General features: G+C 39.6%; 1 protein-coding gene across 1 annotated transcript; it reads left to right on the top strand.

Annotated features, from left to right (window-relative positions):
* Window positions 1–5,323: 5,323 nt before the first annotated feature.
* On the top strand, window positions 5,324–26,541 carry kdm5c (lysine demethylase 5C). Its single transcript, XM_083554708.1, is given in 29 exon segments — window positions 5,324–5,467; window positions 8,564–8,714; window positions 9,084–9,161; window positions 9,910–10,032; window positions 10,351–10,521; window positions 10,645–10,800; window positions 13,019–13,075; window positions 13,765–13,885; window positions 14,203–14,301; window positions 14,304–14,446; window positions 15,807–15,965; window positions 16,231–16,350; window positions 16,541–16,699; window positions 16,935–17,116; window positions 17,841–18,003; window positions 18,396–18,515; window positions 18,841–19,035; window positions 19,134–19,315; window positions 19,412–19,536; window positions 20,350–20,582; window positions 20,781–21,163; window positions 21,264–21,402; window positions 21,806–21,988; window positions 22,191–22,313; window positions 22,945–23,712; window positions 23,922–23,970; window positions 24,067–24,266; window positions 24,701–24,865; window positions 25,512–26,541. Coding segments are annotated over 28 exon segments (4,752 nt in total). The 5' UTR covers window positions 5,324–5,467; window positions 8,564–8,567; the 3' UTR covers window positions 25,521–26,541.
* The last annotated feature ends 9 nt before the right edge of the window (window positions 26,542–26,550 follow it).

Below are 26,550 nucleotides of genomic sequence, written 5' to 3'. Positions count from 1 at the left end.
GCCTGGTGTGGTTTGTTTCTTGTTGGTTTCACTACATGCCAAAGTGTGTTCTTACTTATAGTCATACATTTTTTATTGTAAAAAAAACACAGCACATAAAATATAATGTAGGATACTGTAGAATTCTATGGAAGGATATTCCAGGCAATTTTCAAAAGAAATTGTGATTGTATTTGCAATTGTGTTTTCCATATGTGGCTGCATAAATTGAGACATAATCAACACAGTCAACGCAAATCTTGCATTAGCATTTTGTGAATGCACAGTGACTGCCAAATTTCAAATGGAAAAGCAAAGTCTATTTGCAGCTGCCTTTTCCGTGTATTACGAGTTATGACCATGTCATATTAAAAAGAAAAAAAAAACACGTAATTAATATTGCTATTTAAATATGACATGGTCATAACTTGTAATACACGGAAAATGGAGCTACAAATAGACTTTGCTTTTCCATTTCCATTTGAAAATACGTAGCATATTGCTATTGAGGTGGTAGCTCAGTGGTTAAGGCATTGGGCTTTGGATCAGAAGATCACAGGTTCAAATCCCACCACCACCAAGCTGCCACTGCTGGGCCCTTGAGCAAAAGCCCTAAAACCCTCCCCTGCTCAGTTGTAAGTCACTCTGGATAAGGGCGTCTGCCAAATGCTGCAAATGTAAATGTATTTAAATATGACATGGTCATAACCAGAGATGAAATGTAACGCAGTACAAATACTTTGTTACTGTCATTAAGCAGATTTTTCTTGTATCACTTTTTAATTTTACTATTTATTTCTCAGGCAACTTTTTACTTTCACTCATAAATTTTTTTACAGAAATATCTGTATTTTCTATTTCATACATTTTCAATCCAGACTGCGCACCGTTTTCATATTACTATTGGTGTATCATTTCCCTGCTATCACACACCACAGAGGAAGGCTAGCCTACAAAGCTAACAACGAGCGCAGCAGAAGGCAACAAGAAGTATGGGGCTGACGTGGAAGAGACAGAGGGAGTCGGTGATGTAAACATGACTGAGAACAGAGACATTCCTGAACACCTGATCATCATCATCTTTTCTCTGCTTTTGTTCAATACAGTGGTTGTTCAGCCTGAATACGTTCATTAGGAAACAAAAAATTTTATTCTTTTGTATTCATATTTTAATATGATCTGAGGTTCAGTTACCAGCATGACACTAAAACAGGTAGTAATAGTTACGTACATCAGAGCTCAAACTTCATTACTTTAACTTGAGTGAAAAAAGGTGTTGTCAGTACTTCAACTTACACCAGAGTCTTTTAAAACATGAGAATCTGTTTTTCTACTTAAGTGAAGGATGTGTGTACTTTTGCCATCTTTGGTCATAACTCATAAGACACAGGAAATACAGTTGCAAATGGACTTTGCTTTTCCATTTTGAACTTGGCAGTCTTCCCGTGGGCTCACCACCTGCAGGAGGGACCGTAAGGGACGGTGCTGTGAGGATTGGGCAGCAGTCGAAGGCGGGGGCCTGCTTAGACTGCTGCCCCCGCGACCCGAATTACGGATAAGCGGGAGAAAATGAATGAATGAATGAACTTGGCAGTCACTGTGCGTTCGCTAAATCACACATGTAAAAGGCAATTGTAAATACAATTAGCAATTCCTTTTTTAATATGGTCCGGAATATCCTTCCATTAAATTCACTTAATGTACCCAAAAAAAAGTAAATATGCTCTTCAATACAACTTTTCCCTTCACTTATGGATTTTGAAGTTGCATAACTTACAAATGCAGTATGAGATAATCATGCCATGGATCCAGTACAAATTTTATACATGTAGTCATACTTTTAGCTGTTTTGTGGATATACTGCAATATATTATTACCTACTGGTAACACCTAATCGTTTCAGCCAACTAAAAAACTACCTCAAGACTTGAGAATGCACTAATGCTATTAAATATATAATATATATAATTGCATAATTACAATATAATTAAGCAATTATATCCAATACTGGCAAACACTAATTGTAAGCCTGTAACCTCCTTTTTGATGTTGAATGTTTATGTATGTAACCTATTACATATTATCATAAAGATAAATATTGGAATATCACATTTTTGGCTTGTTTATAGGGTCAGACTACCCTGAGCATTCCAGAGATTAATGTCACCCAGTGGAAGGTGATGAATTTCACACCAAGAGCTTGAAATCTGTGTGAAATCTGAGTCAATCCACCTCAATACCATCATTATGAGGCACAAACCATCAAAATGATATAGAACCGCAGTATAACAGAGCGCTACATTACAGACAGGAATCTTATACAGTGAGAACGAATGCCATTACTAAAGCAAGAAACCCAATAAACACAATTCAACAAGTCTCCTTTCACTGCAGCCACAGCTGCATTAGCTATAGCAGAAGCATCAATAACCTCAAAAATGCATTTGTATTGTGCATAACGGTTTTCCTGGGGATTTAAAATGAAGACAAATTGTATGTTTTTGTGCAAATTCAACAGGAAAGTAAATGCAAAAGTTTAACTGGTTCATAAAAAAAGCTTAACCCACTGTTTTGAACTGGCCGACCTTTCCTCATGATGTCCAGCTTTTCTTGAAAAGTCCATCTGGAAAATAATCCTTGTAAATGTATCTGCAAACAAATAAATTTTTTTCCTCTGTCAGCCATAAACAAAACAAATATTAAATCAACACAAATATACCTGAACTTGTGCAATTTTGATAGCTCTGACTAGCGCACAGGCTGACCATCCAATCCAAGGGCGTGATAATGCAGACGTGTTCTGAAGCTGGAATAAGCATGTCAAATATTATTGGTTAAAGCAACAGCTTTAAACAACATAGAGTTTATAGTAAAAATAAAAGCCCGCAGTGCTCATAGTGTTGGCCTTCTGCAATATGTTATGTGACGGCTGAAATCTGAGTGGATACAAACTTGTATACAGACATGCTATGTATTGAAAACAATTGACTATTGAGAATAATTGAATACATATTCATGGACAAAAATATATTAAAAGGTAAGTCAGTGATTCTGATTTAGTCCAGCAGAGAAACAGAGAAGGTCATGCTGGACATCACCTATTGCTGTAGCCCTTTTATTACTTTAATATAGATAGTACAATGGGACATTGGAAATCATAATAAATCGGATCATACACTTACTGCACAGATTAAACGGTTTAATAATGAAGGTATTTGATTTAGTTTTAATTTAGCTAGCAAAAATTCTATCTTAACATATAATACTTTTTTTTTTTTTTTTTTTAACAAGCAATTTATTTTCCTTTTGTCGTTTGCTTTTCACTGTTATACGGGAATCCTGATAGGTTAACGTGTTTTGGGGACTAACTTTGCAGGTAATTGTATTGCATTATTACAGTAGACATTGTTTTAATGCTGTCTCAATGAAGTTGCAGTCTGATGCACTTACAATATTTCTTTATATAGATTTATCTTACCTAATGTAAATTAATCATGTAATGCTCTGCCTCTTTCACCCAAATTGTGAGGTGTAAAAATGCCAGCGGGGGGGGGGGGGGGGTCGTCTGTGTTTTTCCTTTTCTGATCTTTACTGTATTCTTTATTGTACAGGGTTGCCAGGTAAGTACTAAAAATAAATTAAGAAAGAAAATGATGACAGTAAACAACATAAATTATAAACTGTAAAACAAAAAGCCTTAACCACTTACCCACCCCAACTAACACTACCTTGGTTGGGTCCTGAATCAGTATTATAATTGCATTCTGCATTGAAACAAGCCATTAAAAGCTTCTGCCAGATAAGTAAATGATTCTTATTTTATATTATATGGAATATTGCAGTATTCTACTGTAAATACAGTTGTCTTACAGTGTTACTGTATAATTTACTGTACTTAACACAAAAAATTTGTAATTTTGATAAATTATTACACAAATGTGATTGTTTACTTTATTACAGGCACATTTTTAATCTCAATTAATGAATCTAATTTCTATTTTAGTGAAACTACCAGATGCTTCGTTTATGTAAGATAGATAGATAGATAGATAGATAGATAGATAGATAGATAGATAGATAGATAGATTTTTTATTTTTTTTTTTTACTTCGGCTCTTTAAAGTCCGAGGAACCGCTACTAAGGAACTAACACGTACATTATGGCGTCTCTAGCAGATGATTTATTCAGTACGCATGCGCAAATTCTCACCGGTCCCTATTGGTTATCTGTACTTCCGGGTAGCATATTGACCACGCCCCCTGCTAATACACTGGAGAAATGAAGCTGCACCGCAGTGATACTCAGGTATGAGCTGTGTACAGCCATTAAATCAATAATGGACCTGTTTTTGTGTTCAGTGGCATGCAGATGGTGAAAATTATTTTTAAATGAATGCACGTTTCTGTGCATATGTTTTAAAGAATACATTCATTCAGATTCTATGTTTTTCTTAGTATTTAATACTGAGTAGTGTTGCTCAGTAGAGTGTAGTTGTTATCAGCGAGTAAACTGATGGGGAAAGGAGTAGCTTAGTGGGTAATTTTTTTTTTTAAGATTGTTAACAAGAAATCATAGCTTAGTAGGTTACACGACAAATCACCTTTATATTGTGCAAAGAGTTTTTTTTTGTGTACTTCTTAACAGAATAAAGCTTTTCCTCGCATGATGATGATGATGATGATGATTACAATTGTCAGTAGTAGTGGTAGTAGTATGCAAATCACAATAATTAAACATTTATTGACCGAAAACCCCCCAAAATGGTCTTCCACAGCTGCAAAAGTAGTTTAGTGAATTTGAGATGGATTATAATCATTATGCATTTCTGTTCAGTTGCATACAGTTAATTTGAAAAGTCCTGCTTCTTTAAACAATTATTTGTTCTTAAAATAACATTGTACCTAGATGCCAGAACATAACCCATACAATAAAAAAGATAAATCGCCTCCTTTCTTTCTTTCTTTCTTTCTTTCTTTCTTTCTTTCTTTCTTTCTTTCTTTCTTTCTTTCTTTCTTTTTTTAAATATATATATACAATTTCCAGGATGGCAATCACAGAATAGCTCAAATTATAATATTCGCATATTACTACAATTAACGGTGTATAGAGTAGAAGGAATGATGACGTCTTGTGTACGTGTACGCTTGTTTACGTGTACATGGTTACTTGTGCGATTGTACGCTTGTTTACGTGTACACTTGTGTACTTGCGCTCTTGTGTACTTGTGTAGTGTTGAAGTATGCCGAGCGCTGGCCGTCTGCGCAAACGCTAATTGTCTGGACTACTTCTCAAAGACGACCGTGTGAAATCTTTGTCAGTATCACTCCGCGTCACCTCCGTAAGTCTACCTGCGATGTTTAATTAAAGCCGCAGCCACCGGCTCGTTCCATATCATTCCCAGCTCCGTGTGTGTTCACTCCAACACACTCGCTTATGCTTCTGTTAGTACCAAAGTGGCCGTTCCGGTTCGTCCATCCCATTTTGAGGGGTAAGTTAAAGAACTATGTTCTGTGTAAGTCGCGAGCGGAGGGACGGAAGCAAGGAAGGCACGGCGGTATCCAGTCAAAGCCCAGCATGGATGTTTGAGGGTTGTGCTTAGGCCGTGATGAAAACCAAAATGGCGTTTAGCTTGGACAGGACGAGCTGGGGATAGTTGGAGAGGAAAAAAAGTAGGCACTTGTAAGGCGCATTTGGTGCCTGTTTACGTTTCGGGTTGAGGCGTATTAATAATCATAAAATAAGATTTGTAAGAGACCTGGGGGGGGTCAGAGGAGTTCAGCGAGGATTGGGTGCTCGGAGCCGCGGAGTGTCGGAGCGCTGGGATGGGCTGAGAGCGAGCGCAGGCCGCAGAGGTGCAGCCACCCTGAGAGAGAGAGAGAAAGAGAGAGAGAGAGTGACCCGCTGGCAAACAATAGAGCGTGTGATCAGCCGAGGCGATCACCCTGACACGACTTTTTCTCGTTTTTCTCTTCAGCCTGGGCTCGAAATCCATCCGAGGAAGCGCACACACACATCCAGTGGCGGAATGTAAGCTCCTGTGGCCAGCAAATGGCTCAACAATCTAACCTCAAGTTTGCTCGTTAGCTCCAGCGGTCTGGTCTCAACAATGGCCTTGTGCTTCAGGACAGGACACTGCTCGGTTTCTCATTCACACCTCATTCTTTCCTTTCCTTTTTTAATACACACCAATAATCATTTGCTACACCATCACTAAATAATGGTGGCTTTTTATTTCCACTCGTGAATTCAATGGCTTCTGATATGACTTTTTCTAACAACTATATCTTAGTAAATAATCACACACGTTTTACCAGTAATAATATCGCAATTTTTATAAGCACAGAAATATATATATATATATATATATATATATATATATATATATATATATATATATATATATATATATATATACTTAAAATTGATATATAAATAAGAGATCTAGAATTAATTTCTTCTTGATCTGTAGTGAAACCTGGTGATATCTACCAGGCTTCTTTTTTTTTTTTGATAGCTAGTCAGAGAAGCTAATAACTAAGCTAATAACTCCCTCCATCTATTCTGAGACAGCTAGTTAAAGTTAAAGAGAACTAGTGCTCCATAACTGTTTACGGTTTATAACGACTTTTATTTTATGTAAATATTTCACATTTCAACACGTCACAGTCGGTGTTTTGCTAGGTGACTAGCCAAGCTAACAGCACGTATTGTGTTTTGATAGCGGCGCTTGTGTAACATGTGATTAGATCAGATCCGGGAAACCCTGAAACTCAAGATGTGGCCCAAACTGTCAGGGGTCATGTCCATATTTCAACTTAACATCTCCAGATTTAAGCATAACACACCGTCATTCTTACTTAATATTTCTATCACAAGTTAGACCAAAATTCGTGTTTGGTTTCGTCCTTCCGACCTATTATCTCGTTATTTCACTATGAGGTGCCATTACTTATGATAATTTCTGAATACCTCAATTTTTTTTTTTTTTTTTTACATGCTACGCCTATGGTTTATCTCATTTCTACATCTCAGTATCTCCTTGTGTGGAATATCATGCTATCTCATTCTTTTCAAAGACAATGGTCATTTCCCGTTACTATCTCGTTCTTCGTACACATTTCATCGAACAAACGAAATCCATGTTTCTAATCTTGTATGTCTTGTATATCTGTCCTATTATCTTGTCGATATCTCGTTATTTTATGTAGGATGCCATTAGTTTTTATGTTCTTTAAATATTTCAAATGATTTAACATCACTATCTCGTTTCTATAATGGCTCGTCGATTACTCACTATCTCGTTCTTTCCGATTAAAAAGCTCGCCATTTCTCGTTAAACTAACAATATTTATGATCTTTAATCTTGTTTTTCATTACAGCATATCGTTCTGTGTTCCGTTATCTTGTAACTCTCATTATTTCAGCATAGTGTCTTTTGTATAAAACCTCGTGGTTTCATATAATATAAAATATTATACCATATACTTTATTTCATAACTTTTTGAGTTGAATGTTCACTTTTAATGTGAACAACGTAATAATAGATTATTTGCATGTGCTTGGTGTTAGAACTGGTGTTTCTTTGCCATCTTTTCGGCCTTCGTTTCATGCGTGTTTCCTTGTGTGTCTTTAACAAACACCGGAAGGCCGAATGTCGTCATGTCCTGCTAATGACCTTTTTTTTTTATTTTGTTTACCAAACACACAGCAAAGGTTTTAGCACTTTTACTTCTCATCATGCTGCTATTGAAGCTTTGTTTCGATCCCTAATATTTCACCTAATTTTTGTCATGTTAGCGATTCCTTCTTGTTTCATGTTGTTTTAAAATCACATAACTAGAGTAAATGTTGAACAGGGAATGTATTTGGTGACTTTTTAGTGTGTTAGAAGTTGAGAAACTCTTTTCCAGCTAATTTGCTGAGAGCAACACAGAGAAAGCTTCACAATTTCCTCTCACATTTTTTTTGTGAGGCATAAACCCGCAAGGTTTTTTTTTTTTTTTTTTCTGTGTGAACAATTACCGTGTTGATTTGAGAGGAAATGGGGAGGAGGGGGGGCTACAGAAGTGAAGATACCAAACTTTATAAGTCTGTGCTGCCTTTGTGAAACATGTATATCATAAATCCAAAATTGTAACCACACTATTGTGTTTTTAGTCTTCTGATTAGAACGTGCAGCCTAAATGTGTTCTCACTGCTCGCCATATGTTCGTAGATACTATTGTTTAAGTAAAAACCCTCAGAAGCTGTACACGATAGGAGCCCCTCGAGCATAATACGCACAGATACTTTGTCTTCAACATGGCATGCAGCAAGACCAGAACAGGAAAAATAATGAAAAACTAATGCATAGAAAATCCTTCCAACTAGTAATGTAGAATTGCATGATTTTTATTTTATTTAGGTTTTTAATGAAGCTGTTGATTGTACTTGTACCTAATTGTGTATAGCACTGGTCTGGTATCCTGTGTGAATGATATCAGTATGAAAAAGGGGTCGTGGCTGCTATTGTGGATTGATATTGTTTAACATAAATGTTTTTATGCTTGCATCCAACCCTGACCTTCTCCGAAATTGCTTTCAGGGCAATGGAGGCCGGGGATGAGTTTATTCCGCCTCCAGAGTGTCCCGTGTTCGAGCCGTCATGGGAGGAATTTGCAGATCCGCTCGGATACATTGCCAAGATCCGTCCAATCGCAGAGAAGTCAGGAATATGCAAGATTCGCCCTCCACCGGTACGCCTTAACCTCTGGGTTATCTGGGTAAAGGGCATACTGGCAGGAATGCACAAAACCATCCTTGTGACAGATTTGTAGTGCAGTTTCATTTCCGCTCTCAAGTTTGGGTTGTATTCATAGCTCCTCGGCTTGTTTTTTTATTATTATTATTTTGGCGCATAAACCAGTCGGATTCACGTGGGCTTCACATAATCGCACTGTTTTTAACATATTGTAAGGGTTTTTTTCATGCTTCTGGTGTTAGGTTTTTTTTGGGGGGTATTTTTTTAATAATATTATTATAATATTTGAGTTTACAAAATGGCCTACACCTTTTCTGTTTTACTTTCTGAAATGCGCTTTATAATTGTCTCTCTGTATTCACAGGACTGGCAGCCACCTTTTGCTGTGGAAGTGGACAATTTCCATTTTACGCCCCGTATCCAGAGACTGAATGAACTCGAGGTTTGTGCGCTTGGAAATTCTATTTTTAAAGTTATCCCTGTCCAAATAATTCATGTCTAAAACTTCGTAGACATCTACACTAATCCGGTTAAATGTCAAAAACAGCAGTTGCTCGTCCACTCTGAAAACACTTGCTGTACTGCGCATGAGCAGAACGTCAGGCGGTTCGACCCGCTTCATTTCTACCCCAGGACTAATAATGCACCATTGTTTTCATAAGCCTCTGTTTTCAGTCCACAGTCGACACTGCGACTAAAATCTCTGTCTTGGTGTGGACAGAAGGCCTGAGGTTCCCTCAAACAGTATACAAGTATAAATTCCCTTTACTGGAACTAACGAGGTGCAAACATGCTCGAGAAAGAGAACTCGACCGATTGGCGGAGAGTCCTGACCTCAAGCCCACTAAACACCATTTTTGGACGAACTGGAGCTCAGACTTTCCACCAGAGCTTCTCATATCCAACATCATGGCTTAATATCACTCATGTCTGAATGATCAAAAATCCCCATGCTCAAATGCCTTCCCAGAAGAATTGAGGTTGTTATAAGAGTTTAAATGGGACTACAGTTTGCAATTTAACAAGTCCATGAGTTTTATTGTTTATTATTGTTGTTTAACGGCATCTTGTATACAAAGCAGCTTGTTTATAGACATTTGTCTTTTGGATTTAGCTGAATTCAGCATGTCTTCTTTTGGTTGTATAGAAGTGTGTGCACATTGTTTACTTTTATTTGTATTATGCGACAGGCCGAGACGAGAGTGAAGCTGAATTATCTGGACCGGATAGCCAAATTCTGGGAGATCCAGGGCTCTTCGCTCAAAATCCCTAACATCGAGCGACGCATCGTCGATCTGTTCAGCTTGTCCAAGGTACGGTCTGGAGCAGACGTCTGAAAATAAACACACAAACTTGCTGTACATTTTAACCACGAATAGACTTGCTGTTAGTTTTATTTCCTTATTCATTGTTCACCTTGACATTCCTTTTTAAGCAGCACATGTTGCTAGTGTGATCTTCATAATGGTCTGGGTCAATTCCCTGAAAACAACAAAGGCCTTGCATGATGGTTATGAATAATTAAGTTCACTCCAACCACAATGGAGGAAACTGATCTGTGATGAGCTGTGACTTTAACACTTCAGATCATTCGGGGTGTGACTGCAATCTAACTGTAAGTTTGTTCACAGATCGTCACAGAAGAAGGGGGCTTTGAGACGGTCTGTAAGGAGAGGCGATGGGCCCGAGTCGCCCAGAAGCTCGGCTACCCTCCGGGCAAAAACATCGGCTCCCTCCTGCGGTCGCACTACGAGAGAATCGTCTATCCTTTTGAGATGTTCCACTCTGGTGCTAGTTTACTGGTATATCTCTAAATATATTGTGTACATAATATCAGTCCAATTTATTATGGGATTATTAGCGTAATTCTATCGCCGTGACACCTTCCCTCTCTTTATAACACAAACATTTGTACATGTGTGCAGCAATGTAAGCCCAGGCCATATGAAAGTGAGGATAAGGATAAGGATAAAGATAACGTGGATAAAGAGTACAAGCCCCACTCCATTCCTCTTCGCCAGTCAGTCCAACCCTCCAAGACCAGCAGTTATGGCCGACGAGCCAACCGTCTACAGCCTGAGGTGAGCAGTACGTCTGGTGGGTTGTATAGATACGCCTTCTTTAGTCATATATATATATTTTTTTCATTTAGACTGAATATCTAGGTTCTGTCCTGCTCTCTGGGTTAAAGCTTTTTAAGATCCTTTTCCTTAGCTGTCTGATGTCAAAACACAGGGTTTCTTTGGGGTCTTAAGTCAAAAACATACAATTTTAAATGTACATTTTAGGCTTTTAAATAAATAATTTCAAACAGGTCTTAATTTTCTGATGTGCATGTAACTCTACCTTTAAAGCTCCTGTTTTTATTTTGGTTCCCGTGGTGTTACAGTTCTTATTTTTTCCAGTCCAAACATAAGTCGCTGTATTACGACCACAAATGAGCCCAACATGCAACAGCCAATCGGCTTTTTTATTGAATCGAATCTCATTTGAAATGTCCCACAGATGTAAAACAGATTTTATTTTGCAGCTATGGGGAAGTGCAAGTTTAGCGATACTTAGCTTGAGAAAAAAATGCATTTAGGGCTCAGGGAAGGCCAGTTGCTCTATAAAGCTGCTTTGAGATGATGTCAATTGTTAGAAACACTATACAAATCAAAATGAACAGAATTGAATTAAAAATAACAAAACGACAAGAGGAAGAAATGCACCAGGTGAAATAACAGTAAGGAATTGTGCACCGTGTTCTGGAGAGCTTCTTGATCACCATTGTGTCAACATTAACATGACTAAAGATTTTACCTTGGGCACATCGTGTTTTTGCAGATGCAACAGAAATCTGACGTTGTGTGTTCTGAAGCGTTTGCTTGTTTTCTCCAGTACTCTGATGAAAACCTGTAAAACTGCATTTTCATGCTAATTACACAACCACATTCGACTGCAAGTGCAGTGTTTGGATGAGCCCCTTTATAGTTTATAGTTATGTTTAATCCTTCTAAAAGCTTGCGCATATGTGCACTCGTTTCGCTCATTTTCAGTTTTAAAGTTGTGACGACTTGGCATAATGTGAACTGTTTGTTTTTGGGTTTTTTTCTTTCACGAGATTCTTAACATCACATTTCATCTGGATTCACGTCTTCGTGTTGTTCGCTGTTAGGGACCGATTTAATGTGAAGAAAATAAAACGTTAAAGTTTAGATGCTTCTAAATTGCACAACTTATTTCTTGGTATTTACACTTTTCTGGCTAATCAGCGTTAGTGCTCCAGCACACTTTGCACTCCAAATCTTGCTGCTTCTGTTGCTTTCCTGTGTTCATGCTTTTTTTTTTATTGTTATTTTTTTGCCCCATCACATGCCTCCACACATCCTTTTATACGTTTTTGTGTTTCCTTGGCCCGTCTTCTCTCATGTGTAAAACATTTCTATTTTGCAATGCTGTGAATGTCTTATCCTATATTGGATATGTTCAACGTAGATATTTTCATCTTCTGCGCATACACTATATTGCCAAAAGTTTGTGGACACCTTGTCATAAGTACGGTATGTGCTTTTTGAGCATCGCATTCCATATTTGGTCCAAATTTGCACCTTTATTCAATCTGCTCTTCGGTTCCACTGACTTATGGAGTGCGCTTGTGGAGATTTGCTCAGCCACAATGGTGTTAGTAAAGTCAGGTACTGATGTAGGTGAGGTGAGGAGGCCTGGGGTGCAGTCACTGTTCCAATTCAGAAGTCAAGTCAGAGCGCTATCAGGCCACTCAAGATCTTCCTCTCCAAACCATGTAAAGCATCACTTCATGGAGCTCGCTTTGTGCACAGGGGCATTGCCATGCTGGAACAGGTTTGGGTTTTAAGTGAATGCAAAATTTTAACAGTTTGGAGAAGAACCACTTATGGCAGGAAAGGTCAGGTGTCACAATACTTTTGTCCACATAGTGTATTAATGACACGCTTTTATTTAGCAATTTCCTCATTCCTCATTTACTTGATTAATATGCATATGTTGCAGTCAACTTTTGTTTAAGCCGAAGTTTGATTAAATAAGTAGGAATTAGAATATGGTGTCTAAGTGATATACAGAGTGTACAAACATCGCATAAGCACACGTTTTAAACAAAAATGCTAGGCGTACAAAGTGGCTGTGAAAATTCCCACATGCACACACCCTGTCCTTGTTTCTTTCTCTTCCTGCTCTGTACTGTCAATTCATTGATGTTTTAGTTTCTTTTTTTTTTTTCTGTTGCTCCCTTTTTGTCTCTGGAGTCTGTTTTGTTATGGTTGTTGTCTCCCCATGCAGGGTCCAGAGGATCCGACTCTCCACCCTCTTACCACTGGCTCTCAACACAGCTCCTCGGTACTGCCTCTCGCTGGCACTTCGCTCTCGTTCTCCTCCTCTGTCTGCCTTCTTTTCTCTTCCTTTTCACTTACTCATTAACACCTTCCTTTCTCGTGTCTCGCTCCTGCTGAAGTGCACTTCTTGTGCAGTTTTTGCACAAGCTGTCCTGCCTCACCCAAGTGTGTGTCTGTGTGTGTGTGTGTGTGTGCGCGCCTCTAATCTGTTGTGAATAAGCTGGGAGGCAGTGTCATTAAAAGTAGCAACAAAAAAAAAACAGTGCTTGTCTTGCCATGTGTATAACATCGCTAGCTTGTTTGTGTTTTCCTCTTGGATGGTGCCGTTTCTCTTGGTTTCCCCAGTTTTTCGATCGCTTACTGCTCACCTGTGGGATTTCTGCTAGTTTCTAACGCGTTAACTCTTAGCTTGGCTGCTGCTTTTCCTGTGTTCACCCTCTCTGGTTGTATGACTGCAAACTTTCCATGTATTGCAGTCAGTGTACCGTTAGTTTTTGCTTCTTCATTGATGACAGAATAACAGTACATGTAGATAGGCAAACAAATATCAGTGGCATGGATAGAAGAGACAGGGCCTTGTAACATTTATCTTCAGGATAGCCGTACCTAATAACGGAAATTAGGCTGACCCAAATTCATCTCAATTTGAGAGTTTTGGCTGCTAATTTAACATTGCAATGTCTTGCCCTTTAGCCGGAACCCACCGAGGAGGACATAGAGAAGAACCCGGAGCTGAAGAAGCTGCAGATCTATGGAGCTGGACCCAAAATGATGGGACTGGGCCTGGTGGCTCGAGACAAGGCTAGAAAGAAAGGTAAATTTGAGGTGCACTAGTGATCCAAGTTATTACTTAAAAATGCACAACAACCTTTCAATTTTTGGAAGTGCTGCCCCTTCACCTAGTTTAGTAATTTCTCCGTTGAGGTTTCGGTGTTGATTCGACTTTCCAGCTAGAAAGATCCAACACTTCCTTCAGACAAATTCTTTTCCAGGTTCTGTAATCTGTAAAACGCAAAAAGCGATACAAATCGACCATCATGGCGATGAGTTTCTCTTTACACGATTAGCATCTTCACACCAGAACGCCACTATACAGTGCAGCATACACAACTTCTGCTTTCTTTTTTTCAGATGAACTTCCTCAGACTGTAATCGTTAAGGAAAACAGCGGCATCAAAGAAGAACCCGGCGAGACGTTAATTACCAAGTCGGAGCCGGACATCCCCCCACCACCCCAAACCTCATCGTAAAAGATGAAGTGAAGAAAAAGGAAGAGGACGAGAGTCGAACCGTGGCAGCGAAAGATCCTATTAAAGACGAACCCTGCACCAAGATGACCATGCGGCTGAGACGCAACCACAGCAGCTCACAGTTTGTAAGTGTACATGTTCCTGTTTGTAACGGGAAGTGAGGATGTCTTTAGTCTTTATGCTGCTCTGTGGCGTGACTGTGGAGTCTGTCTGAGCGCATGGTGCACTTTTTATTTATTTATTTATTTATTTATTTATTTATTTATTTATTTATTTATTTATTTATTTATATTTTACGTTCACCCAGCACAGGAGATCCTTGTAGAAGTAGCATTATTTAGTTTCAGATTGCGATATTTGAATAGTATGTGTAGCTCATCTGTAGTTCATCTCGAACCATCCATGAAATCCATCAGCATTCACTGGATTTGGTGTTTTAATGCATATTTTATGGGATTCTTTTTTGCCATTGTACCTGCACAAGCTAGTATACAGGATTATAAAAAAAAAAAAAAAAGAACCGATATGATTCATTGCTTCAGTTCTCATTTATAGTAATGGAATGAGTCAGTTTATTTATAATCGGTCATTATAATAATACTTATCAATCAGTAAGTATAATACTTGTGACTTGGCTGGAGTTTTGTATTACTTTTCCTAAATAAAATATTGCGTAATGAATTCAGTTCATTCTTTTTTAATAACCCTGTATAACAAACAAAAAACATCTGTTTTTAAAGATTTTATAGATGTTTACAGTTTATCCTTTTTGGATACCTGAACATTTTCTAATGCCTTGCACTGTACTTATCTGAGATTGTATTTTAAAGTTGAGTCCAGCTAAATGCCATAGATAGATTTTGGCTACGTCCAACGTTTTCATCCACTTCTGAAAACACTTGCATCCCTACACTGTGCATGTGGAAAAAGACTAAAAGACAACTTGGCCTGCTTCGTTTCTTTTAACCTTTTATCCAATACATGCGAATATCTGTTTTCTCAAAGGGCATTTAAAACTGTCCCCACTCTGTTTTTAATTGGGCAGAAAAAAATGCTGTGTGTTTACAGAAAACCGAAACATAAAGGAAAAAGACGCGTTTTCCGATTTGATTTGAAACATTGTTTTATAGCATACACAACAAAACATTTGCAGTAGGCAATTTAGACCGGTTGCTCTGGTTCTTTCGATTTTGTAGCAGGTGTGGTGAATCTTGGCAGTAAATTTTAACATGTCAACTCATTCTTTTATAATAAAATTATGAAATCGGGTCGTTTCACGCACACGTCACGCATATTTACCAAAAAATTATCTGAATTCCAGTTTTGCTAGGTGGGCAGCTCATTTTATACTAGATGAGTTTAAGCTTCAGGGAGGTTGCTTGTGTAATCATGGATGTTTTTGTGTTTAGGTTGTGCAGCTCTTCCACCAATATGAATTAAAGTTCACTGCCTTTCTTTAAATCTGACCTTTTTTCCCACCCCCAGGTGGACTCGTTTGTGTGCCGTATGTGTGGCCGTGGGGACGAGGACGAGAAGCTGCTGCTATGTGATGGTTGCGATGATAATTACCACACTTTTTGCCTTCTGCCTCCCCTTACAGACCCTCCCAAGGGCAATTGGCGCTGCCCCAAATGTGTAGCAGAGGTAAGGCGGGATCTGAAAAGATGCTTTTAGGGGGGATGTGTGGCGAATTGTTTGTCATGTTTTAGCGTTTAAATGAAATCTAATTTTATGTTACATACACACTATCCAACATGGAAATAGAATGTAAAAAAAAAAATGAATGTCTTCCAGGGTGATTGTCACTGTTCATGTGCTGATTTTAAAGTGACAAGTTTGGTTTTAAACACCAAAAAAATCAGCTAATATCTCTGCTTACATCACTTTATTGTTTACTGTGTGTTTGTAGGAATGTAAGAAACCCGCCGAAGCTTTTGGTTTCGAGCAGGCGACACGAGAATACACGTTACAGAGTTTCGGCGAGATGGCGGACACGTTCAAAGCTGATTACTTTAACATGCCTGTGCACGTAAGTGCTTTTGCGTGACTGATTATTTGCATCTCCTACTTTATTTGGTTATTCATGCAAATTCTCTAATGTCTTCACAAATCAGATGTAGGAATAAAACGTGACGTCTGAAATCGGAAAACGTTTTTCGAGACCGTCAGAGGTCACTGTTAAGCTCCGTAATAAACCGTGCATGTTTGGATGTTGTTAGATGGTCCCAACAGAGCTGGTTGAGAAGGAGTTTTGGCGATTAGTCAGTAGTATTGAAGAGGATGTGACTGTCGAGTACGGTGCTGACATTCACTCCAAAGAGTTTGGGAGCGGTTTCCCTGTCAACAACGGCAAGAGACATTTAACCGAAGAAGAAGAGGTTTGCGTTGTTTTTTTTTTTTTTTCTTTTTAATAATTTGACCTTGCTTTTTTCTTCTCTGTTTGGCGTAACTTATTTATTTGTCCTTACCTTAACTTTTCTCTTGTTCCTCCTGTCTGTTCCCCTCTCTCTTACTCTTTTAGTCCCTATTTGATTTAAATTCAAATTATGCTTGTTCATGAGTCTGTTTTTACTTTAAACACTATAGTAAAGTAAGCCTTTGGTACTCTCTCAGGCCTATGCACGTAGCGGCTGGAACCTGAACGTGATGCCAGTGTTGGAGCAGTCAGTATTGTGCCATATAAATGCCGACATCTCGGGTATGAAGGTTCCGTGGCTGTACGTGGGCATGGTGTTCTCTGCCTTCTGCTGGCACATCGAGGACCACTGGAGCTACTCAATCAACTACTTACACTGGTAATAACAAGACACAATATAGATGCTTTTGTTATTTAATCTATAACTTGTATTACAAAACGTAAATGAAATGTGCAACGTTGTTTTTTCCTGCCTGATACACACGCATCTGCCACTGCTTTCTGAGAACATTTGACGTTTTTGTTTGCTCACCCAGCATTAAAAGATTGCATGTTCAGGAATCTATATATATAAAGCTCAAATACCACTGACTGACTCACTCACTCATCACGAAATCTCAAAAACCACTGAACGGATTGCAATGAAATTTGGAACATACCTTCCTCCTGGGTCTTAGGTGCTCACTAAGAAAGGGTTTTGAAAAATTCGCCCTGGATCGCGGCTAACTCGCGAAAAACGCGATTTCTCACGCATTGTAAACTCTTCGAAATAACATTACGGATCCTCATGAAACTTACTACATTGTTTCTTATTACATGTTAGATGCACGATAAAAATTATTTTTAAAGTAGTTTGCCCTGTATCGGTACTACAAAGGGGTAGTACGTTATTTGTTGACGTTACGTTCTGATCTCTGATCATCCAGTCCTGCTCAGTGCTTACTGCTTATTGCCATATTGCTTAGCGTTCTGCCTTCCGTAGCGAAGCACGGGTACTTTCAGCTAGTTAAATATATAGTACATCAGTTGCTAATAAAATAAATAAGAGGATGTACTGAGGAAATTGCTGGAAAATGTCTGCAATAAATACATTTCTGGTTCAGGGGGGAGCCCAAGACATGGTATGGTGTTCCTTCAGTAGCAGCAGAACATCTGGAGGAAGTAATGAAGAAGCTTACTCCTGAACTTTTCGAGTTCCAACCAGATCTGCTTCATCAACTTGTCACAATCATGAACCCTAATATACTCATGGCCCATGGAGTGCCGGTGGGTAACACACACACACACGGCTCTATATTTTCATAGATTTCCACGGTTCCTATACATTTTGGAAAAGGAATTTTTGAATTAGATTTAAGTGATTTCCAGGTCTGAGTTTGTATAGTTTATTTAAAACAAAGGCTAATCTTGAAACATTTAATAACAGCGTTTTTGTGTAAAAATTATCCGCATTTATACTTTCATATTTAATCGTTACTCAAAACGTACTAATTCACACTGAAATGTCTGAAACGCTTGCGCTGTAAATGTAGCACTTGGCAAAACGTGTTGCGGTCATTGTTTATTGTTGTGATTAAATTGGCACTAAATGGTGCTCCTGGTGCAGATGGACGATTTGTAGAACATGCATTTGTAATTGGGCTATCTTTGATTGACAGGTTGTGCGTACGAATCAGTGCGCTGGAGAGTTCGTCATCACTTTCCCTCGAGCCTATCACAGTGGCTTCAATCAGGGATATAATTTTGCTGAAGCCGTGAACTTCTGCACTGCAGATTGGGTAAGAAGAAAAATATCTATATATTATAATATCATATTATATTAATTACAGAGACATCTAAAAAAAAATAAAAAATTATCCCCCGTGTGTGTGTGTGTGTGTGAGAGAATTGTTTTTTTCTTTTGCGGGATTTTGTTTTATTAAAATGTTTTATTGTCTCCGTAATGTGATCTCATATGAGTAGTTTCGGGTGGGTTGTTAAATGCACAGGTTTTCTGTAAAATGCATATGTACTATGAATGTGTAGAAAAGTATATCAAGTGATATTCCTCCTGTCTCATTGTGGGTTTTTTTTTTTTTTTTTCCTCCCCCCTCTTTCCAACAGCTGCCCCTAGGGCGGTCATGTATTGAGCATTACAGGCACCTCAGACGCTACTGTGTTTTCTCTCATGAGGAGCTCACTTGCAAAATGGCCGCCTGCCCGGAGAAGCTGGACCTGAACCTGGCTGCAGCCACACACAGAGAAATGTTCATTATTGTCCAAGAAGAGAGGAAACTCCGCAAGGCCCTGCTGGAGAAGGTGAGTCCGAAAACAATATGTAGGCAATTATTTAATATTCTAAAACATAGACCAAGCTTATTTTACAGAGAGAATAACGCTGAGATGTGCACACACAGGGTATAACAGAGGCCGAGCGAGAGGCGTTTGAGTTGTTGCCCGATGATGAGAGGCAGTGTGATAAGTGTAAGACCACCTGCTTCCTGTCTGCTCTGGCTTGCACCAACTGCCCTGATCGCCTCGTCTGTCTCTACCACACGCAAGACCTCTGCTCCTGTCCCATAGACAAACTCTACCTCAGGTACATACTGACTGCGTGTTAAGATTAGAATATTATCTTGATATAGATGTATGTTCACATGGTAGACCTAAAACTTCACCATCTCCCCTTTGCCAGGTATCGCTACACTCTGGACGAACTGTTGGCCATGTTGTACCGGTTGAAGGTTCGAGCCGAGTCCTTTGACTCTTGGGCTAACCGAGTGAAAGAAGCCCTTGAACAGGAGGAGGGCAACAAAATAGGTGAGATGGGGAATTTATTACTAATACAGATCATTAAAATTGCTAGCTAAAGTATTTTTCCGAATTTGGATAGACAATATTATTGCACGTTCAAATCCACTAACCTTTTTCACATTACACACAAGGCTTTACACCGACCAGGCGTAACATTATGACCACTGAAGTGAATGACACTGATTATCTCTTCATCATGGCACCTGTTAGTGAGTGGGATTAATTAGGTAGCAAGTAATTTTGCCCTTAATGTTGACGTAAAAAGCAGGAAAAATGGGCAAGCATAAGGATTTGAGCGAGTTTGACAAATTGTGACGGCTAGAGGAATGGGTCAGAACATCTCCAAAACTGCAGCTCTTGTCGGATGTTCCTGTCCTGCAGTGGTCAGTATATATATCAAAAGTGGTCCAAGGAAGGAACAGTAGTGAACCGGCGACAGAGTCATGGCTCATTTATGCACGTGGGGAGCGAAGTCTGGTCCGTGTGGTTTGATCCAATAGACAAGCTCCTGTAGCTCAGATTGCTGAAGAAGTTAATGCTGTAATTGCTCAACAGGGGGGACCAACACAATATTAGGCAGGTGGTCATAATGTTATGCCTGATTAGTGTATTTTTTTTTCACAGTAAGAAATCTATTATAGCAGTCATCTTTTGACTTACTGTGTTGCTACATTACATGCTGTATAGATGGTACGAATGGGTAAGAGGGTAGACCCTGTCAGACAAATACAGCTTTCATAGGTTGTGCATACAGTTTATCTACAACATAGTTTTTAACGGCTTTTAAATTCCCTGTTTTTGTTTTTTCTACTCTTTAAGACTTTAAAAATCTGGAGGCACTGAAAGAGGAGGCGGCAGAACGTAAATTTCCTGACAACGAGCTGCTCCAACGGCTCACTGTTGTAATGGCTGACCTGCTTAAGTGCCAGAGCAGGAGCACAGAGCTTCTGAATGGCACGCAGAGCAGTAAGATGAGTCTTCAGGAGCTCCGGCAAATGGTGGACACCATGCAAAACCATCCTTGTGCAGTTGAGCAGCTTGGGGAGGTGCAGGTGTGTGAGTTTTTACTTAAACAGTAAACCTGTGTATTTGCTCAGTTTCAAGTGTTAAACTTAAGGTTTGTCCTTAATATGCTGTTCTGTAAATTCAAGAAAACTGCATAAGTTTTCATAGCAAAACTTCAACTTCTGATCAGAATAAGTGAACGTAAGATAACCCAACATACACCCCTCTACACTTGACTCTCTCAGGTTGTGCTACAGAAGGTGGAGGAGTTTGAGTCACGTGCCCAGGCTGTAGTGAGCAGCAGTGGCGGTGAGTGGAAACAGTCCTCCACTCCATCAGAAGAGGATCTGCAGGCTTTGTTAGAGGAGGGCTCTGCGCTTCCGGCTCTAGCCCCTGCCTGTGGACTCCTGTCCGGCCTGCAGGAACAGAGACGCTGGCTGGAGCAGGTGCGCAGGACAATCGGGCCTGGGGGTGGAGAGGTGACTCTGGCTGTTCTAAGAAATCTGATGGAGGCCGGCTGCAATGTGCTGCAGGGCGTCAGCGTTGAGACCGCCATGGCAGAGCTGCAGGAGCTGCTGACCATCGCAGAGCGTTGGGAAGAGAAGGCCCAGATCTGTCTTGAAGATCGGTAAAGCAGTTTAACACACACATCCATGCAAATCCGTTTTATAATTAAGCTTTCTTGCCACTCAGTTTGGTTTGCTGTCGTTTTCTCTTTATCCGAGCAGGCAGAAGCACCCTCTCTCCACATTGGAGGCCATAGTGAATGAGGCCCAGCTAATCCCTGTGCAGTTGCCCAACATCTTGGCTCTCCACGCCTGCCTAAGTCGAGCCCATGCCTGGGTCACGGACCTAGAGGAAATCCAGGCAAGAGTGGTTTTATTCAAGGATGTAATATCAATTATTGATCAACCTGATGTGTTTTTTTTTTTATTTAGACACTTGATGGTTTAAAATGACTTTTCAATTGGCGTTTCACATTTATTAGCAGTCTAGACTACAGATTAATGTTGCCTGGCATAAGAGCTTTTGGAGATAACACGAGTGGATATAATTGATCCTGTTGATGTAATTGATCTCCAATAGAGCTCCATCTAATGGGTCTTCCTGATAGAAAATGAAAAGTAATAGACAAAAGGACTCAACAGCAAAGTTTTTAGGGCAACGATTTAAGCCACCTTTAATCAATTCCTTAAAATACAGTCTTTAAAGTCTTGCCCAGTTAATTTCTGTTTCTCTACCTCTCCTTTGTATGCCCTGTGTCTCGCAGCAGAATGGAGAGCACTACCCATGTCTGGATGATCTAGAGGGTCTAGTGGCGATTGGCCGTGACCTTCCTGTACGGATGGAGGAGCTGCGACAGCTTGAGCTGCAGGTTGCCAGTGCTCACTCCTGGAGGGAAAAAGCCAGCAAGACCTTTCTGAAGAAGAACAGTCAGCACAGCCTTCTGGAGGTAAGGAATAGCTAGCTCTGATCACCATTAGGTTGCTTAGATGTAACAAAGGGAGAACGGTGAGATTTCTGTTTGACATTTTTATTATTACTCTTAAAGCAGAGACTGATTTTTCGGTTTCTTACTGATGTATTTAAGCATCAGGATTAGTGTTTTTGAGGAGCCAAAGGTGCATGAAGCTCACTCTCTCACACTCGTGTAGGTATTATGTCCGTGTGTGGAAAAGAGGAAGAAGAAGGAGGAAGATGCACTGAGCTCAGAAACCGACTCTGACGTGGATGTGTTGGGGCTCACTGCACAGGACCTTAGAGATCCAGGAGCCATTGTAAGTTGCGAGCACACAGCATGCACTTATGCACAATTTTAACTAGAGGTTACCGATAGCTAGTTTGGATCGTACTTGCCGATAACGAATTAATCAACCGATAGGTCCTGGATAGAAAACATACATAACACTCCATGTAAAATAGTGCAAAACTTTATTACATAAATAAGAGTACTGAATCACGAAAATGTGCTAAATGAAATAAGTATGAATTTATAAATATAATTAATAAATGATCAATAATAAATATTATATAGCAGTCTCCGTGCTCTGTCTAAACAGCATGCGGGTTCAGTTATTCGCCTCTAGAGGCCGCTCTTGTAATGACAGCGGACCAAATACAGGAAAAACTGTTGATTTTTGCAGAACGTTCCAGCAATCTCTAATATGAACTATTTAATTATATGTGTAAAAAACTCAAAGGGAATAACAGACTCTGCTAGTGTGGCCAGAAAAGGAAAAATGTAGAAGTAAGGAAATTAAATTCCCATGTTAAACAAATGGTCTTCAAATAGACCTCTGCATTCAGTATGTTGTCAAAAAAAGATTTCTGACGCATGGGCCTGCCTTTATGTCTCATGTCTTGCAATAAAGATTTTAATATGTTCACTGTACATTGTAATTTGTCCAGGTAATGGCATTCAAGGAGGGGGAACAGCATGAAAAAGAGGCTCTGCTGCGAATGCGTCAGCTGAACCTGGCCAAACCCGGCCTGGAGAACGCGCCCAAGGAGGCACAGACTACAGATATCAAACAAGAGCAGAGGTGGAATGAACCAATGGACATGGACACGTCTCTTTCCTCAGAAAAAGTCTCACAACAGAATGGTGGTTCCACTCACTTCCACACAGTCAGCCAGTCTGTGTGTGTTTGCGGTGAACAGTCACATGCTCTGCTCCACCGCTGCCATTTGTGCAAAGACTGGTTCCACGGAGGTTGTGTGCCCTTCCCTTGTGTACTGGGACCTACTGACGTGCCACTTGTAAACCCACTCTGTTGGTGGGACTGGGACACACGATTCCTGTGCCCGCGGTGCCAGAGAACACGGCGTCCACGGCTAGAAACTATTCTGGCTTTGTTAGTGGCATTGCAGAAGCTGCCTGTGAGACTGCCAGAGGGCGAGGCTCTGCAGTGTCTCACAGAGAGAGCGATTAACTGGCAGGGCCGAGCCAAACAAGCTCTGGATTCCCCTGAGCTGCAGGGGGCACTGCAGAGACTTCAGGACCTGAAAGAAACACAGAGCACGGCAAAGGAGCAGCCGGAGGTGGAAAAGAAAGGTAATTCGGAAGAGGTGATCGTACTGTCGGACTCCGAGGAGCCGGAAGATAGCGTGATCGATCTGACGGAGGAGTGTGACGCGATGAAACGCAAAAGGGATGCAGCTGCTAATGGAATACAGGTGAAAAAGTCTGGTTTCATATAAAAGATTAACACTAACCATTTACTCAGAAAAATATACCAGTAACTGTGAACTTTAATAGATAAATGTAGGAGGTCTTGTTTGGTCAAACATCATTTCATATACTAACAGACATGAATGGTTCCTGAGTCTAGTTTTATATTGTGCACATGGTACATTTTTAGTAAAATTTGGTTATCCTTCCACAGTCTGGTTGTGAAAATGGTGTTAAGAAGCCAGACACTGAAAATATAACAGGTAAGTACTTTGTCATTTTTTTTTATATATTTAAATTTCCAGAAACAATTGCAGCTTGGGCTTCTTAGACTTTCTTAACCCTGCGTTCTCTCAAAGGGGTGGAGTCTCTGCTGCCATTAATACCATATCTTAAAGGGCCAGTAATTGAACTGGCCACTTCAACAAGAGCTCAGTTAGAAGAGCTGCAACTTGAAGGTGACCTGCTCGAGGTTACTCTCGATCAGACGCACACCATCTATCGACTCCTGCAAGCAGCATCTCCGCCTCCTCGGCAGACTCTACACACGCTTATACAGGTGAGATCCGTGGGCTACATGAATTATTTTCTTTTTATTTATATACGTGTGTGTGTGTGTGTGTGTGTGTGTGTGTGTGTGTGTGTGTGTGTATGTATGTATGTATGTATGTATGTATGTATGTATGTATGTATGTATGTATGTATGTATGTATGTATGTATGTATGTATGTATGTATGTATGTATGTATGTATGTATGTATGTATGTATGTATGTGTATATATATATATATATATATATATATATATATATATATATATATATATATATATATATATATATATAGTATTGCAAATACATACCTAATGAATGTTAATTAGCTTTTATAAATTCAAAATTTATGAATTGTTACAATGCATGTCATGTGCATTAGAGTGTATTTCTTTGCTTGTTTGCATGGTTTAACTGCGTTATTTCTTCCCTTCATCTGTCAGATCGAGTTGCAGGAACAGAAGCGCTCAGGTCGTAGCAGCAGGATGAAGGACTCCAAAAGGAAGAGGAAAAGTCAGAAATCTGAAGGAGGAGCGAAGCCCACAGAGGCCTCGGAGTCAAAAAAGACACGACCTGTTAACCACACGCCTGTACAGCAACAAGAGGAGGCATGAATCTATAAATAATATCTGTACACACACAAAGGAAAATGTCCATATAGAATGTTCGACTCGTATACACCAATCAGACAGAACATTGACAATATACCATTATGAGCGGTGAAGTGAATATCACTGATTTTAGCTCTTCATCATGGCACCAGTTAGTGGGTGGGATTATATTAGGCAGCAAGTGAACATTTTGTCCTCAAAGTTGACGTGCTAAAAGCAGGAAAAATGGGCAAGCATAAAGATTGGCAAATTGTGATGGCTAGACAACTGTGTCAGAGCATCTCCAAAACTGCAGCTCTTGTGGGCTGTTCCAAGTAAGGAACAGTGGTCATGGGAAGTAAAGGCTCATAGATGCACGTGGGGAGTAAATGCTGGCCAGCAGACAGGCTTCTGTAGCTCAGATTGCTAAAGAAGTTGATGCTATTGATGCTCAAAGGGTTAGAACTGTTTTGGCAGCTAAACGGGGACAGACACAATGATATTAGGCAGGTGGTCATAAAGTAATGCCTGATTGGTGTATACAATGGCACCGAAAAAATTATGGGCTCATTAATATGCAAATGCTAAATTCTTTTTTGGGTAATTTAATACTCTCTAAATGAAAGAATCTGTTTTTTTTTGTTTGGTTTTTTTTCCTCTTTAGATCTTGTGATGTGTTGGGAACATGTGAAGGAGAAAATGGCTAAAAAGGTGACCCACAGAACGGTTCTCAAATCGCTCTGGGCCAAAAAATGAACACCCCATCCAGACAGTAGAGGAAATTTTTCACGGCGGTTCTACGTAATAAGCTCACACTCTGCTTTCCCCCCATTTGCACACATTCACTCCCTCTTGTTGGTTCCTGTTGTTAAGCGCTGCACCCCCTCCTTTTTTTTTTTTTTTTCCTGGATGGCATTAGCATCGTGTCTGTCCTCCTTCACTCCAACGATTTGTTCCTCCATCGTTGTGGTTCACGACGTTCTTTCGTTCACAGCGACTCCGCTCACCTTCTGTCTGCTGCTCTACTCTGGCCATTACTGAGGAATGGCCCCAGCGTCCTGCTGTCCATCTGTCTGTACAATTACACTGTACCACGCAGTGCTCAACTCCCAAAAACGCCAACATAATGTGATATAGTTTAGCCCCACATGCACACAGTGGTTCGGTAGCGCTGGACATAGAAATGGGAACGTGGCCCAGATGCCGTGAAAATGACTTGTATTTTTTATGTACCGAGTCTCGTGTTTTTGTTGAGGCTGTCGAGACTCTCCGTTTTGAATGAACTAGTTAAAAAAAATAATTGGGGGAGAAAAACGGCATTTAAGTTTTGGTGCTACTTTCCCAAAATAGGTCATTGTACATTACACCTATTCTGTCTACTGACTTTAATTTGAAATCTTTTCTCTTTTCCACCTTTTATTATTATTATTTTTTACTATTCTGTTGCTTTATTTTCTCTCTCCTTTTCTTTCTCTCTTGTTTTCCAAGGTACTGTACAAACACCTCACTGTAACTCACTGTTTCCTTTGTTTTCATCCTGAATTCTAATAAATACATTATTGTTGTTTATTATTATTATTATTAATGGTATTGCAGACAAGCAACTTGTTTGTGTATAAACACTTTCATTTCATTGTTGCCTTTGTTTCTTTTCACTTTTGTTAGAGAATAAAAGTTTAGAATTGTTTTAGGAAGCTGTGGAT

The sequence above is a fragment of the Silurus aristotelis genome (assembly GCF_946808225.1).
Source record: "Silurus aristotelis genome assembly, chromosome: 11".
Lineage (NCBI taxonomy): Eukaryota > Metazoa > Chordata > Actinopteri > Siluriformes > Siluridae > Silurus > Silurus aristotelis.
The sequence above is the reverse complement of the archived record's forward strand: the minus strand, read 5'-3'. Positions and strand labels throughout refer to the sequence as shown.